Genomic DNA, 15,586 nt, shown 5'->3' with positions numbered 1-15,586 from the left:
ATTTATTTATATATATATATATATATAATTTTTTTTTTTTTGCTGCATGAAATGTTTCATCATACAACAATGAGAATTTTACAGGTTAAATACCTAGTACAACACGATAGCCAAAAGTCTAAGAGCAAGGCCAATCTACCATAAAATTAATTATCTCATTAGACTGTAAGAGATTTGCAAATAAAGGCCATGCTATTAGAACACATGCATTTATTTCTAGTTCTGCACCATTTTTCCCTCTAAATAATTATGAAAATAACTAAAAAAAGAAATATTCTGTACACAATTATGAATACTACGAAGATGTATTAGTTCAATCATTTTCACTGATCACATTAATAATCTCCAACAACAAAATCTAGTAAAATTATTAAAATAAAAATTACCAATATTTTCATTGGTTTCTCCATTAATCATTCCATTAAACTCTCTTCTCCCTGGACGAGTCACTCTAAATAGCAATGAGTAAGACTTCACCATATGGCTGTTACTAGGTTCAAATTCATTACTGGAAACTGCAAGGGACGGGAAATTTCCAGGTTTTGTTTGATTGAGGTCAGGATTCAAAGGCACCTGCTTTTTACCTGTAGGAACTTGCCTTATTGGACAACTTACATCCTGCAAAGGCAAAGATTATTATATTTATTTATGCATATGCAATTGTAAGAATTACAATAAAACCTCTAATCACAGCTATAGGAAATATGGTATAGGCCATGATTTCCAAATGCCATGCTAAAATTCTAACCATATGTCTGAAAATTGTGATGAAGCAAAAAGAAAATTTGGATCAACTATCTTTCAAATATTAGCACAATTGAGGATATCCTCAATATAATGAAAATAATGATATAATAGTATATCTAATATTTAGCTGATGGTCATCTGAAAGTTTTAAGTTAGAAATATAGAACTAAAACCATGCTTAAAATATTACAACTCATGTAAATTAATCTTTTCCTCTTAAACATTCTATTTTAACAAAATGACTCAGGACTGTTAGAAATGAAAAAAGATTAATACAATAACCCCATTATCAACAACACTGAGAAATAGTAAATCCATATATTTAAATATATTGTTTATAAGAAGTAACAATCATCTTATGAGTAATATTCTGTAATTCTATAACTAGAGTTATGCTGAAAGAGCAAAGCTGAAAAATTGCAAGATGCAGAAGACCTTTTTAACAAGAAAATATAGTACATTATTTTAGGTAACTTCTTTTTAAAAACAAACAGAATACATGCTATGGTCTTAAAATTCTGCTCTACAAGAATATAAAATGAGAAAAATAAAAGTCTCCTCCATCCCCCAGGTCTTATACTCCAGAGAAGACTAATATTAGCAATTGGTTGTATATATCCTTTGAAGAAAACATTTACGCCTATTATTTTTTTTAACACAAAAAGGACCATACTATAGTTACAGGCACATTTTTTTGCCTAAATAATAATATTATCTTGAATTTTCACAGCACTACTTGTTGTGTATGGGGGTTGGGTGGGAGCGTGGAGTATTACTAACTAACTTTATAGAGTTTTTAATGCTTACACTGCTGTCTCCCATCACCTTGGTCTATTCCATACCAACGCTCTAGCACAGTTTTCACCATATCACCTTACTGTGATTGATTTTGGAAAAGCATGAGCAATCAGAACCTCTATACAGGTCATTCCTTTGTTTTTTTTTTTTTTTTTTTTTTTTTTGGTCTCACCACATGGCTTGTGGGATTTTACTTCCCCGACCAGGGATCGAGCCCAGGCCCCCTGCAGTGGGAGCATGAAATCCTAACCACTGGACCGCCAGGGAATTCCCGCCCATTCTTAAAATACCCAAGGACTTAAGGCTACTAAAAGTATATCTGTTGGCTTTGGTGGGTTGCCCAGGAAATTTAACCACCATAATACTTGTTTCCATGGTGAAATGATTTCATATTATAAATAAAAATTTGAAGCAATATATTTATAAGTTAATGGCTGATAATGCTAGAAACAGAAATTTCTTTGCCTGAGAGTAGTGTTACAAGATAATCCTTTTGGGAAAAACTCTCTCTTAGCCCTTATTTAAAACATTAATGTGTACAAATAGCTAAAACAAATAAGCTAAGAGACTGGAGTGGCAGGAAGCAACTGAATTTATGTCCTAAGATGCTAAAAGATAGCTTCTTCCCGTCACTGTCATACTCCTGTAACAGCAAGTTTTATGCAGATACCTATAGGCAGATTAGAAAAAACATGAAGATATGGGAGGTTGGCAAAAGAGGTTATCAGTTTTACAATTCAGCCATCAACATATTTAAAAGCTTTTAAGGTTTATATGCATAAACTATATATATGCATAAACATATTCAATGAAAAAAATTATTCCATTTCATCTACCAGTATCATCCTATACATTACCTTTCTTTTTTTGTGGCAGACTTTCACAAGCAGGACTTCCAGGGTAACAGAATTTTGTTCATTTTCTGAATTTTGTGATGGCTTATCTAAATAGAAAATCAATACTTTAAAATCTATTTTACACATGATCTTAGCCAAAAGGCCGAGAAGTGATTAAAATCTATTGTAAAAAAATAGTATTCATTTTCCTAAGAAGTCTGAGAATTTACAAAAAAGACTTCCTATAATGAAGTCTTCTCAGAAGTTTACTCGTTCCTTTTTCCCAAAATCAGTTTCAAATTTGACAAATACAGTTAAGGCTTCTTAGTAGAAAGCACAAATGAAATAGCTCAGGAGAGGTTAACACACAAAATAAACATTAACATTTTTTTTTCCTTCTTCTAAAATCTATTAGAAACATTATTTAGTTTAAGATACATTTAAATTGAACTGGTTACTATTTTACATATTTCATTTCATTTTGAATGCTCAGATATTTAAACTAAAAGGCTCTTTTTGTTGTTGTTTTGTTCTTTTTGTTTTTGCAGTACGCGGGCCTCTCACTGTTGTGGCCTCTCCTGTTGCGGAGCACAGGCTCCGGACGCGCAGGCTCACGAGCCCAGCCGCTCCGCAGCATGTGGGATCTTCCCGGACCGGGGCACGAACCTGTGTCCCCTCCATCGGGAGGCGGACTCTCTACCACTGTGCCACCAGGGAAGCCCACTAAAAGGCTCTTTGATTTGATCAAAACTTATAACCAAAGGGATTTTAAAAAGTTTTCAAAAAATATTAAACATAAAACTTACATGCCTAAATGGGATAGCAAAAATCAAGATATTATTTACTACCTAGGGAAATCTCTTGGTTTATAATGTTTAGGAAATTTAATTTTAAAGTAGTAGTCTGTATCCTCTATATCAATGAACTAACAAAGGCTTCTGCAAATTAAGGTTCCAGAATACTTCCCTACAGCTTGTCTTTAATCCCAAAGGCATTAATAGTCCAAAAAACTTAAATATTTAATCATTCATTCATCAAGTTCCTAATATATCGAACTACTATGTACTTCTATATAGTTCTCTATATATTATAGATAAATCCATAAACATATACAGAAATAAAATAATTTTTTTTCTGAGATTTTGGACTTCTTTCTACTTGAAAACATTCTTCTTACTCAGGGTGTATACATAAAATACATTTCAATCAGTCTCTTGAAAGTTGCATCCAGAATAAAAATAATTTAATATACCATAAAATAACCAAATATCTAAAATGCAGTAACAAAAATACTCTCTGAACAATACTCACCATGAAAATAGTACCCTAATAATCTTTGTGTATTCATTCTAAGCAGTCTCAAGTAGTAATTGCTAAACAAAAGTCTTCATTTAAAAACAAAAGAAAAAAATAATATTTTAGGGATTGTGATGTTGCTTTTCTATCCTGATTTCTTAAAAATATTATTTCTTAAAAAAAAAACTACAAATATACCTTGAATAGACAAGGGAGGCAATATATCTGCTTCTTTCCAACTTCCACTAATTTCAAAGTTATAATGGGAAATTATTTTCTGGAAATAGAAGTATCAACAGAGTTTACTTTCTCATTTACTTCAGTAATATCAAGAAAACAAAGTTCAAGTGAATTTGTGCAATTTTTGAACTTTTTTGTCATGTAGATGGGAAAAAAGTTTATCGTACCATGTTCCAGTTAATTTCAACTAATTAATTCAAGTAAATTTAATTACTATTAATCAAATAATATTAATTAGTAAATATTATTCCATTAATATCCATAATGATTTCAGTGATGAATAATTTATATGTTTTATAGAAGTCCCTGAGAACAAAGGGCTAACAAACCTATAAAATTCAAATTATAAGCTTCTAAAGTATTAAGAGTTCATGTACTTTTTAAGTATCAGAGAAGACCAAGTATGATGAATGATTAGAAATATGAACTCTACAAGATGATTATAAATGATTTAGGAGGAAAAAAAACATGAAAATGCTACTGAGGTTACTTCTATATAAAAAAATAGACCAGATATAAGGCAAAACTAGAAGTAACGTTACATTAACTGCTAATACAGATATGACCAGACTTCAAATTTCTTACATTAAAAACCTGGTTAGTTATCAAACTGTTCTAATATAACCATTCTGCTTATTATTAAACTTTGTTTCTTACTAAACAATACCAAGGATGACCAACCTGACCTGTTTCTTATAAAGGTTTTATTCCATTACATGATTATTAAAGGATACACACACAAATTTAACATGGACAAGCCTAGAGGCATTTTATCCATTCTGAAACCAACTGAAACTTTACCCAGTACGCTTTCACCTCTTTTAATGAAGTAACATTTAAGACTATATAATTTTCTTTATATAATATCTAACACATTGATATATCCCATTGGTAGCAGTGGTTGTTTCAGTTGTTTTATTATTGTATTAAAAAAATACTCAAGGGCTTCCCTGGTGGCGCAGTGGTTGGGAGTCCGCCTGCCGAATCAGGGGACGCGGGTTTGTGCCCCAGTCTGGGAGGATCCTGCATGCTGCGGAGCGGCTGGGCCCGTGAGCCATGGCTGCTGAGCCTGCGCATCCCGAGCCTGTGCTCCGCAATGGGAGAGGCCACAGCAGTGAGAGGCCCGCGTACCACAAAAAAAAACAAAAAACAAACAAACAAACCCTCAAAATGTTTATGCAGAAAAGGGTTCTACTCAGGACACTCTTCACCTCTTCCAGGTTCTAAGGCAATTAACTACAATTCTCATCATAAGTCTTTATAATTTAAAGTTCGAAAAATGTTGGAAATAAAAAATCTAAGAAATTTAATTTCATTACAAGTCCTTCCCATTATTTTCTACTTACGATCTTTGGAAAGATGATGGCTCTGAGTTGGGTAAGATAATGTTACACACCATTTTTTAAACGGCAATACTTAGAGCCCTAAAAGGTACGGTTGAGCGGTAAGAGCTGGAATTTCATCTATTTAGATATGAGCCAAATGAAGCTAACGTTTACCTTCTCAAGAATGATCCCACACAGCACTGATTATTTTAGTAATTTAAAAATCTACTTAAAACTTAAATAGACAGCAAGACAGCAATAAGAAAACCAGGCGATGAACATAACCTTATGTATAAAGTCTACCTACAATTTTTAAAAACTTTTAAGGCAGAGTTTCTTATTTATTTTTATTTAAGTGTGGTTGATTTACAATATTGTGCCAACCTCTGCTGTACAGCAAAGTGACTCAGTTACACACATATATATTGACATTCTTTTTTTTTTTTTCACATTTTTTAAAGCCAGAGTTTCTTAAAACTTGTTCCTCAGACAACGTACCTCTGAATTACCTTGGTGCTTTATTAAAATGCAGACTCCTAAGCTCCACCAAAACCCTGCTAGATCTGAGTCCCTGTAGGGTCCAGGTATACGCATTTCAAACAAACTGTCAAAATGTTTCTACACACACTAAAATTTAAGAACTACTACTTTTAAAGTTTAATGAGTTGCAAGTTACCTCCTCCATATCCCACCATTGACCAAATAAAGCAATAATTGAAACTGTTGGAGAAATCCACTAAAGAGAAATTAAATTATCAACATCACCATCTTTTCCATTAAATATCATTTTATGAACTTACACGCAATTTTATTTTTCAGTCACAAAGGTGTTTTGTTGTAAGAATGCCAATATGTTTAAGTACATACCATTTTTGTGGAAGAAACCAGTAAATGTAAGCTGCAGATGAGCTGACAAGCTAAACAGAACAAAAAAATTTTATCACTTTAATATTCTATAATAAAAATAACCTAAACTTTAAAATATAACACTGAAAGCAAAGCTACTTCAGCTAATTTATAAATATTTGGCTGTCTAATTCTTAACTCTGTTCAAGTCCATGACCCCATGCTCTCCCTGTTAAGTATGACATCCAAAACAGTGTGTTTATACACATTAAAAACACACGTACACACACACACACACACAAATAAAAACAAAAACAGCAAAGAAGCAAGGCAGAAAAAAACAGACCACCAAATAAGAGGCAAGATAATTTACTGTGCATTAGTGTTCTACCTATAAAATGGGGACAGGTTTTCCCTTCCCACCTGTCAAAATGGTAGCTGAATCCAGGCAAAAGTGTTTGAGTATTTTCAAGCTACGGAATTTCAACCTCCTAACAAATGATGCAGAACCATCACTTTCTACTTCAATTAGGGATGAAATATACAATCACAAATCTACTATAGATTTGTAATTTACTGTTTCAACTGGTCATTTTCACTTTTAGTTTTAGAAGCAATGAAAAGGAAGCATAAACTATAATGATCCTTTTGTTTTGAAAAATATTTACTACCAATGGAAAAACTATTAATTTGTGCTAGAATAAATAAAAACATCAACAGGCTTTTGTAGTACCTTTAAACTGGAAAAAGAGAAATCTATCTCGTGATCAGGAGCCATTCATAACTTTCCAGAACAGATGTTGGGAAAAGGGAAGCAGTACTGTTACTCAAGAAATTGACTAAAGAATCAAAGTAAATAGCAGTAAAAGGGCAACAGGGATCAATAAAGGGTACGTTTTTGTTTTTTTTTAAATGATGGTGACAATCTATGCATTCTTATAATCAGAGGGGAAGAGTTATATAAAGACTTTGAGGCAAGAGAGCGTTAAGGAACAAGTAATGACTGGAAATGAGGACATATTATAAAGAGGCCAGCTTTGTAACTTTGCCCAGGACTCTTCTTCATCTGAGAGAAACAGGAGGTAAGTGAGATATTTCAACAGAAGATGTGAGGATGCCTCTATTTTCTTAGTGAGGTAATCTATGAAAGTGTATGCTAAAAAAACTTCAGGGTGGAGGTCCTGAAGGGCATTTCTAAGACAGTACTATACTAAGAAAAGTATGCTAGGATATCAGTAGAGAACAAAATGACTATGGTGGAGTAGAAGTGTAAGGGTCCAAGCAGAGTTAGAAAGCATAAACACAGCAAGGAAAAACTAAGAATAGCAACTATAACTTAAGTATCAAGAAAAATAAAACGGGATTCTTGAAAACAGGTAATTCATGTATATTACTTTCTAACACATATCAGATACATTTCAAAAACACAAAGGAAGTGGGGAGTTGACTATAAATGGGGCATGAGAGAATCTGTAGGGTTTATCTTAATTGTAGTGGTTGTTACCTGATTGAATGCATCAGAACTATACACCAAAGAGTGAATTGGAATGCATATAAATTTATACTTCAAAAAAAAAAGCACAGGGCTTCCCTGGTGGCGCAGTGGTTGAGAGTCCGCCTGCCGATGCAGGGGACACGGGTTTGTGCCCCGGTCCGGGAAGATCCCATATGCCGCGGAGCCTGCGCATCCAGAGGCTGTGCTCCGCAACGGGAGAGGCCACAACAGTGAGAGGCCCGTGTACCGCAAAAAAAAAAAAAAAAGTACATTAAGGGGATCAACTGTAAAGGAGCTCAAAGGACTTTTTCAAGGTAATGAAAATGTTCTATATCTTAATTGTGGTTATGCTTGTGCGAATGCATACATTTGTCAAAACTCAAACTATATACTTACGGTGAGTGTATTTTATTGAATGTTAATTATACCCAAAGTTGATTTTTAAAAAGTATATCTACCATCTATGAAATCTACGTGCCATTTTACTAAAAGATAATTAGCATTTTCCTATCAAAACTGTTCCATAAATGTAACCTACAATGCAGAATTGGTGAAACTCCAAAACAAAACTGAAAGAAATATTCTACATTTTCCATGTTAGAAGATAATCCATTAGTCACAACCAGTCTATCCTATTCTTAGTTGCTTCAGTTAAACCTACATACTAAGGCCAGGTAAATTTTCTTAAAATGATTTTGAATGAATCATTCCTTTCTACAATTTTCTAATGGGTCCCGAACTGCGAAATCTTTTGTCTAACTGCTGTCTGTAATACGGTTCCCATTCCTTTTTACCTCTACTAAAGCCATATACAGGAAAGTAGAATAGAATGACAAAATCCAAGCTTGAATTCTGGCTCCAGTTATTAGCTGTGACCTGATATCTATAAAATGAGGAGATAACCTCTCTCAAGATTGTGAGGCTTGGATAAAATACTAAACAATCCATCAAAATACCCTCTCCCTTGGGCTGCCCTGGTGGCGCAGTGGTTGAGAGTCTGCCTGCCGAGGCAGGGGACACGGGTTCGTGCCCCGGTCCAGGAGCATCCCACATGCCGCGGAGCGGCTGGGCCCATGAGCCATGGCTGCTGAGCCTGCGCTCCGCAACGGGAAAGGCCACAACAGTGAGAGGCCCACGTACCACACACACACACACAAAAACCCTCTCCCTCTTCTACAAAGACCCATCCCCAAACATCCCAGAGCTTAATTTCCTTTACAAACACTTGTATTTACCACTTTTTTGTCACAATTTTTTCACACACATTCTCTTTTGACATATCAGTGTCCTTAGCACCTAGCAGTGTCTTACAGAAAGGCACTCAACAAATGATTTTCAAAAGGATAATGATGTCCTCCCTAGAGTAATAAGATTTTTAAGTTCAGGGATCAGGACCCATTATACTGTAGTACTTATAATATTATTTACATTGTTTTTATAGGGAATGTGATTCTAAGTTCCAGCTGTGAAATGACAGAAATACCTTGCATTGATCTACCCCAGAAGATATTTTAAATTAGTGTTATTCAAAACGTGGTCTGCAAACTGAGGTCAGTCGGGAAACTGTTACCATTCCACAACAAGGCAAGAAGTTGAGAATAAGACTTTAACCACTTTCATAAAAATTTAACATTGCCGTAACATCCAAGTATGTGATCAGTGCATTTACAAAAGTATCCATCTACAAAAGACTGGAAATTAAAAACAAACAAAAAGGTCACCAAAGGATGGTCTGAGACACAGTTTTAATTGCTACATTATAAGTTAAATAAAATGGCAAGCACATTCAGCCACCATTATAACGTTTCTTTGAGAAAAGGAATTCCAAATTTCAATTAACCAACTTAAAAAACAAACGGGAATGTGATTTGCTATGCATAATTTCCCCTCCTCCTTCCCTTCCTAAAAGTAAACACTCTTGATGTGTACCTAGAATAAAATGTAACAATGAGGCCTAACTGATGGCTGAGTCCAAGGAAAAAGGGCTGTTTTTTTCCCTTTGATTTACCCTCTTCCCTCATCTTGTGGCTACCTTGTCCACATTTTAACTGGTTAAACTGGATCAGAAGAAGAGAAGAAAGAAACATGGTCAGGCCTATTTAGTTTTAGGCAGCAAAGGATCTAGCTTAGATGATCAAGATAAGATATCAGATAAGGATTTGGTTCATCTTTGTGATGTGTTCCCTATCTGTATCTTAGGAAGCAAGCAATATGGCAATAGGAAACTAGAGGGGGAATGTGAAATTTGGGGATAAGATTCTAAACACAAGTACCTGACAATTCTAAAGAAGCCTGCAGAATAAGGTTAAGTAAATTTAAATTCATAAGGGACTAACATTTTGAGATGAGAGGAAACTCAAATTTTAAGAACAGCCAGATCCCACAGAAGGACCAACATTTTTATGCAGGAAAGAAACCAAGATGAGTGCCTTGAATTTGTACACATTAATCTGATAGTGGCAGGTATAAGGCTTCATTTCTAGGGTCATGGCGGTATCACCTCAAAATAGCCCAAGTGTGATGATAAGCTATTTGGCATCTACACTATTACATTTCATGCTATGATGTATTATAAAGCTGAGGAATTGGTGACTGCATCAAGCTCATTATTCTGGAATCCAATGTCTCTTTCCAGGTTCAGACCTAAGGATGAGAACACTTTGTAGTGAGAAGATAAAGTTGAATGAGGGCTGGGAGTCCATTACATATAAATGAATCACCTCCCAGAAGTATTGTAGACAGAACATAAAGGGATTATTGTAAAGCCAAAGATTACACAAGAAGGAACATTTTAAAAATCTGTTCCTATCTGGCCTCATTATATAGTGTATATATGTATACATATACATATAGATATGAAAACTGTAAATGTTAAGATAACTAGTGTTCTTATTAGTAGTGTATTGCTTCACACTGAAGACTGTATGTATCGAGCTGTTTCTAAAAGACGTTTATTTTCTTTAAGAGTGAAAAAAACAGCCACTGCATTCAGTAAAAAAGAAAGTCAATAGAGATATGATTGTTTTGGGGAAAGAAAATGTGTTCTTAAATACTTAGATTTTAAGAATCCTATGCGTTCAGTGGTGAATGATAAGGCATCTTCAGGAGTAGGTATGTACAAAGAAATCTATGGCCCAGATTCTGAAAAACGAACAAAACTTAAGTTTGAAAAGATGCTGATTTGAAAACAAAACTTACAATCAAGACGGAACTGTTAAAAAAAAAAAAAAGAGAAAGGGGAGGGAGGAAGACATCAGATCTTATTATGGTGGAAAAGACAATCAACTTACAAAGCAGCTTGAAGTTTTAAAAATGCAGCTAAATCTACAAAAGAGGTGGCTAGGGAAACACCATTAATGCAATATATCTATTTAAAATAATTTATGGCTTTCTTAGGATAAAGACCAACATCCTTAAATAGCCTACGAGGCTCTGCATTATCTGGTCATGGCCATCTGCTCTAGCCTCATCAAATGTCACTCTCCCTACTCTGTCTAGTCAGCGACTCTGGCCTCAAATGAGGTTATGTATAATATTCCCTTTATCGAGAATCACCTATTTGCTCACCCTCTATCCCCATTTTACTCCTATATTCATGTTTCAAATTTAAGCTCATTTCTTCAGGGAAGCCCTCACTGAACATCACTATTCCCAAATCCAACTCTCAAACAAGAGCTGATTCTCCTGCTTTATACACCCATAGTTTCCCTATGTGTACTTTTCTTTCCCAGCACTTATTTTATAATTATATTTATTATACAATTATGTCTTTTTCTCCTAAATGCCGTTAAGTTCCACACAGGCAAGGTCTTCATCTGTTTTGCTCATCATTATATCCCCTAAGACTTAGTATAGTGTCTGGGACATGGTACACTAAGGAAATGGGAATCCCAGAAAAAAATCCCAGACTTTGTTACAGTACAAAAAGATGATAAAAGGAAGATTACTAATTCAAAAGTTTAGGTTGTAATAACAACAACAAAAAGTGATGAAAGGTACTTTACCTTATCAACCTACTAAAAACATAGGTTTGAAAATATATCTAGTAGATGTTCTAGTTCAGTTACCTTTGGAGGGGATTTCTCCAGCTACTAACAGTGGACCAGGAACAGAAAATGATTAAGTGGAAATGCTTCTAATTTGACCACAGGAAATACTTTTGGAAGCAATTCCAATTTGGGAATCTTTTCATGATACCTTTCAGTCAGTGGAGATGCACTTAGAAGAGATATGACTAGAGAATTCCAAAATTGGTAGGATAAATAGCCCAAGAGACCCCCTGGGATCCTGCTAGAACAGAGAACTACAGAAAGACCAGAGATTTATACCAATAAACCATGGTGCTTGGTCAAAACTCCAAATAAATTCAAAACCCATAATATATTGGCATGCCAGAAACAAGAGATGGAGAAGATAGAATATAAGGCATTATATCAGAAATTCTAAAAAGAAAATAAAGATATTTTAAATATACATAACCACACCAAAAGAGCAAGGAGAGATTAGGAAAAACCTGGAGACTAGAGGTCTGGTCACTAGACTATGTGAAAAACCTGGTCAAATAGTGTAAACACTATGAATTTCTAAAATTTGCTAATTGCTGTGGAGTTTTCAGAAGCCACTGTTCAAGAAAAGAAACAATCTTCATAGTTGGTGGGTGTTATGGTTGAGTTTTAAGGTTACAAATCCAATTCTGGTCTACTGTCACAAATGGATACCTTAAAGAAGTGAAAACCATGAAATGTCCCATGTTTCTTTTTTCTATCAGCTCCTTCCCCTAATAAATTTCTACCATTATCTGCGACAAGTAAGACAAATATAGATCTAGAGTTTAAAACACAAAAAAGATCCTGGGACACCAACTTTATTTTGCACAGACAATGCCAGGAATTTGGTTTTGTTTGTAAGTCACTACAACTGCCATAAACAGGTCAGGCATTTGACTGTTCTAAGCTTTGGGCTGTAGTACTACAGAAATTTGGGGTATCTTGATATTCTCCTGGAACTTTTGAGAATGAAATACATTGGGTTTGAGAGTGGAGACATTAAAACTGTGGAAGTACTAAAAGAACATGAGTTCCAGTGGAAGATATCCAGATAGTAGCTACTGAACAGACCCAGGATCCAATTAAACTGAACAAGATCTCTATGTTTGAGATGGTAAAGAATAAAAATATAGATGGAAATACCTTTTTGTATATGATTAAAGATTTTAATGTCTACTAATTAACGACATGGAACAACAAAGGTTTATTTTGTTCTCTCAGAGAATTTGCCCATAGATTTTACGTGTGAAGTTTTAAAATGCTGGCATTATATACTGGTGTCTAGAGAACTTCTTACAATCCTATGTGGTAAGTTTAGTAGACCTACTGGTCTACTAAACCAATTATGCCTAATCTGAGATGAGAAATACACTGAAGAAATTTAATAATATAGGGCCTTGGGGGTAAACTTAAAATGAAGCAATTTCTCAATTAACTTTAGTGACTCAGGGAGCAACAATGAGACATTCATAAAGATGGGGGCCGGAGGGGGTGGTTGAAGCACCTAGTACAGTATCTCAGTACCTCCTGGGCCTAAAGTGCCTCACTGGGTATTAAATAAGCATGGTCAGCTCCAACAGAGTTAGGTCTGTTTCAAAAAAAAAAAAAGATCTTGGGTGTTGAAATGACCAACTTACTGGTCCCAGCTAGATCCTAAAGAATGAAAAAGTTGTTTTTCAAAATTACAAGCAGGAATTCTATGCAACCCTCTGATGTTTCTGTGAGTTGGTTAACAATACCCCTGTTATAGTACTGGCCTAGCTATTGAACCCATTGGGTCAAAAGAAATATAATTATTGGGTGAGTGATTATTCAGAGAGAACTGACCAGTATAATCTATCTTCCTCACAACACATACTATAAAGGAAGTTCTGTAATATTTATCAAAGCCAGTGTCACAATGAGATAGTAGTAAGGTTTAGCAGTGATGAAGGTGGAACCCTAATGGGGAAGATGAAGAAAAGGGTCAAGTTTTCTTCTTCTTGGTTCATTCTTCCTTCTCACATGAGCCCTGAAAGACCTGGAGGGCAAACTATTAAGGTGTTTAGGAGAAAAGAAGTGAGGATGTCAGGTCAGGCTGACTACAGCTTTATACTTTAAGTTAAAAAGGCCCTGAGGATCCCAAAAGCTCTGTCCAGGGTAGGTGAACAGCCAACGATCTGGAATAGAAATTCAAGCAAAGAATAGAGAGGGCATGCGCTGGGAGTATTCTCAGTCTTTATAAACCTGTATTGTAAGGTATTCCTTGGGCAATAATAGATTAGGTAAAGATTTGGGAATGGACTATCAAAGTTTATTTACAAATCAAGATTGCCTAGATATGGAAATATAAATTACACTTCAGTTCTACAAGACTGCAAATACTGATATAAAAATTTTTAAATGCAATAAAAAAATTCCAGTAACAAAATAACCTAATTGAAAAGGCGAACTTAAAATAAAAGCAATTGAAAAATGATATACTAGTCACAAAAATGAGAAAGTATAAATGAAGCATCATTAAGTCAGTGTACATCCTATCTAAATTGGTAAGATATGATTTAAAACTTCAAGAGAAAAAGAAAAATCCATGTGGCAATTTTCCCAATTCCATTTTTTTAATCTAGTATTTTTAGTTCTACATTCTTCGTAAAAGTAGTCAATGAATAAACAAATACCACCCAAGTCCCTGTTTCTCTTTAGAATAATATTCAACTTTCTTTAGTTTACATATGAAAGAATAAGTAGAAGCATACTGTCGAGGATTGGAAGCATACTGTGTAGCCTAGGCAGATATTAGACTAGTCAGAACATTTGGGGATTAGTTCTGGGTAACACATGTGAAAACAGACAATAAGATTCCATCCAAAGGGCCAGGTTTCTGAAACTATTATGTGATAAACATATTTCAAATATAAACTAAAGTTAAGAATATTTTGCCTGAAAGATGTAAATAAGAGCAAGGACAAGATGGGAAAAAAAAGGAGAGAGCCTCTCTCAGAATTGTAGATGATTACTTAAAAGAGATGTGATGTTGTGAAGCACCTGGCACAGCACCTAGTGTATACATTGAGTATTCCATAAAAAAATGAGTCTCCATCATTCTTTAGATGAGGTAGTAGGATTAATACTAACTACAGAAGTTACAGAAACTTTGATTCAGAATGCAAGAAATTGGTAGTATAGAAAAACAATAATGAACAGAACTGCCTTAGAAAACAGTGAGTTCCCAGCATTAGAGAGATTCAAGATGAAGCTTAAGAACTGATTCTCTGCCAGGGATGCTACAGAAGAAGTAATCCCTGATTTGTGTATGAGTTTGGACCAACTGACATCTAAGGTTCATTCTAACTCCTTACAATATTGAGGTGATCACTAGGAAAATGATCACTGTACTTTTTCCTCTTTCCTCAAGTATGTCACTTAATGTAAACTTATAGGTTATCTTACCTATGAGATTCTTGCTCTCCTTTCATTTTCTCTACTTTTGATAACATATCATCAACTTTAAATGTTTTCCTGGAAGAAACAGATAAACAAAATAATCACTTCTCAACTGGGAAAAACAAACAGATTATACTTTATTGTCACTATAATAGGCAAGTTGGAGATCTGATTTTATTTATAATAAGATAAATTATGGGATGGTTAGCCGTAACAATGAATACTATCGAGACAGTGTATGTTGTAATACAGCAAACAAGCCTTCAAGTCCCATCTCAAATGCTAACTTTTCCACGAAACCTTTTGTAATTATTCCCAAAACAGAGTGGTTTTTCCCTACCTATGGCACTTGGTTTACATTTATTTTGACATTTAGTCTCCTAAATGTGAAACTTGCATAAATATTTTATTTCTACTAGATTATTAGCTCCTGAAGGGCAGAGATTTGTTTTCTTCAAGGAAAGCCACATAGTGCTTGGCATATTGCCTTATACTTGGTAGGTGTTCAAGCATTTGTTGGACTGAGCCAAACAA

At 34.6% G+C, this 15,586-nt stretch overlaps 1 protein-coding gene across 2 annotated transcripts in view; it reads right to left on the bottom strand.

Moving 5' to 3' along the window:
• SUZ12 (SUZ12 polycomb repressive complex 2 subunit) overlaps nt 1-15,586 on the bottom strand; it is a 40,496-nt gene that overhangs the window by 16,416 nt on the left and 8,494 nt on the right. Inside the window, exons 4-7 of one of the 2 annotated variants that reach the window (XM_032617246.1) lie at nt 15,059-15,127; nt 6,110-6,159; nt 2,403-2,488; nt 387-618 (exon numbers count right to left, since the gene is read on the bottom strand). In XM_032617246.1, coding sequence (XP_032473137.1) covers nt 387-618; nt 2,403-2,488; nt 6,110-6,159; nt 15,059-15,127 — 437 coding nt within the window. The remainder of the gene's footprint in view (nt 1-386; nt 619-2,402; nt 2,489-6,109; nt 6,160-15,058; nt 15,128-15,586) is intronic. The other variant, XM_032617247.1, reaches the window with a different exon arrangement.

Source organism: Phocoena sinus, chromosome 20 (assembly GCF_008692025.1).
Source record: "Phocoena sinus isolate mPhoSin1 chromosome 20, mPhoSin1.pri, whole genome shotgun sequence".
Classification (NCBI taxonomy): domain Eukaryota; kingdom Metazoa; phylum Chordata; class Mammalia; order Artiodactyla; family Phocoenidae; genus Phocoena; species Phocoena sinus.
Note: the sequence above shows the minus strand (reverse complement) of the source record. Positions and strands in the feature narration are given on the sequence as shown.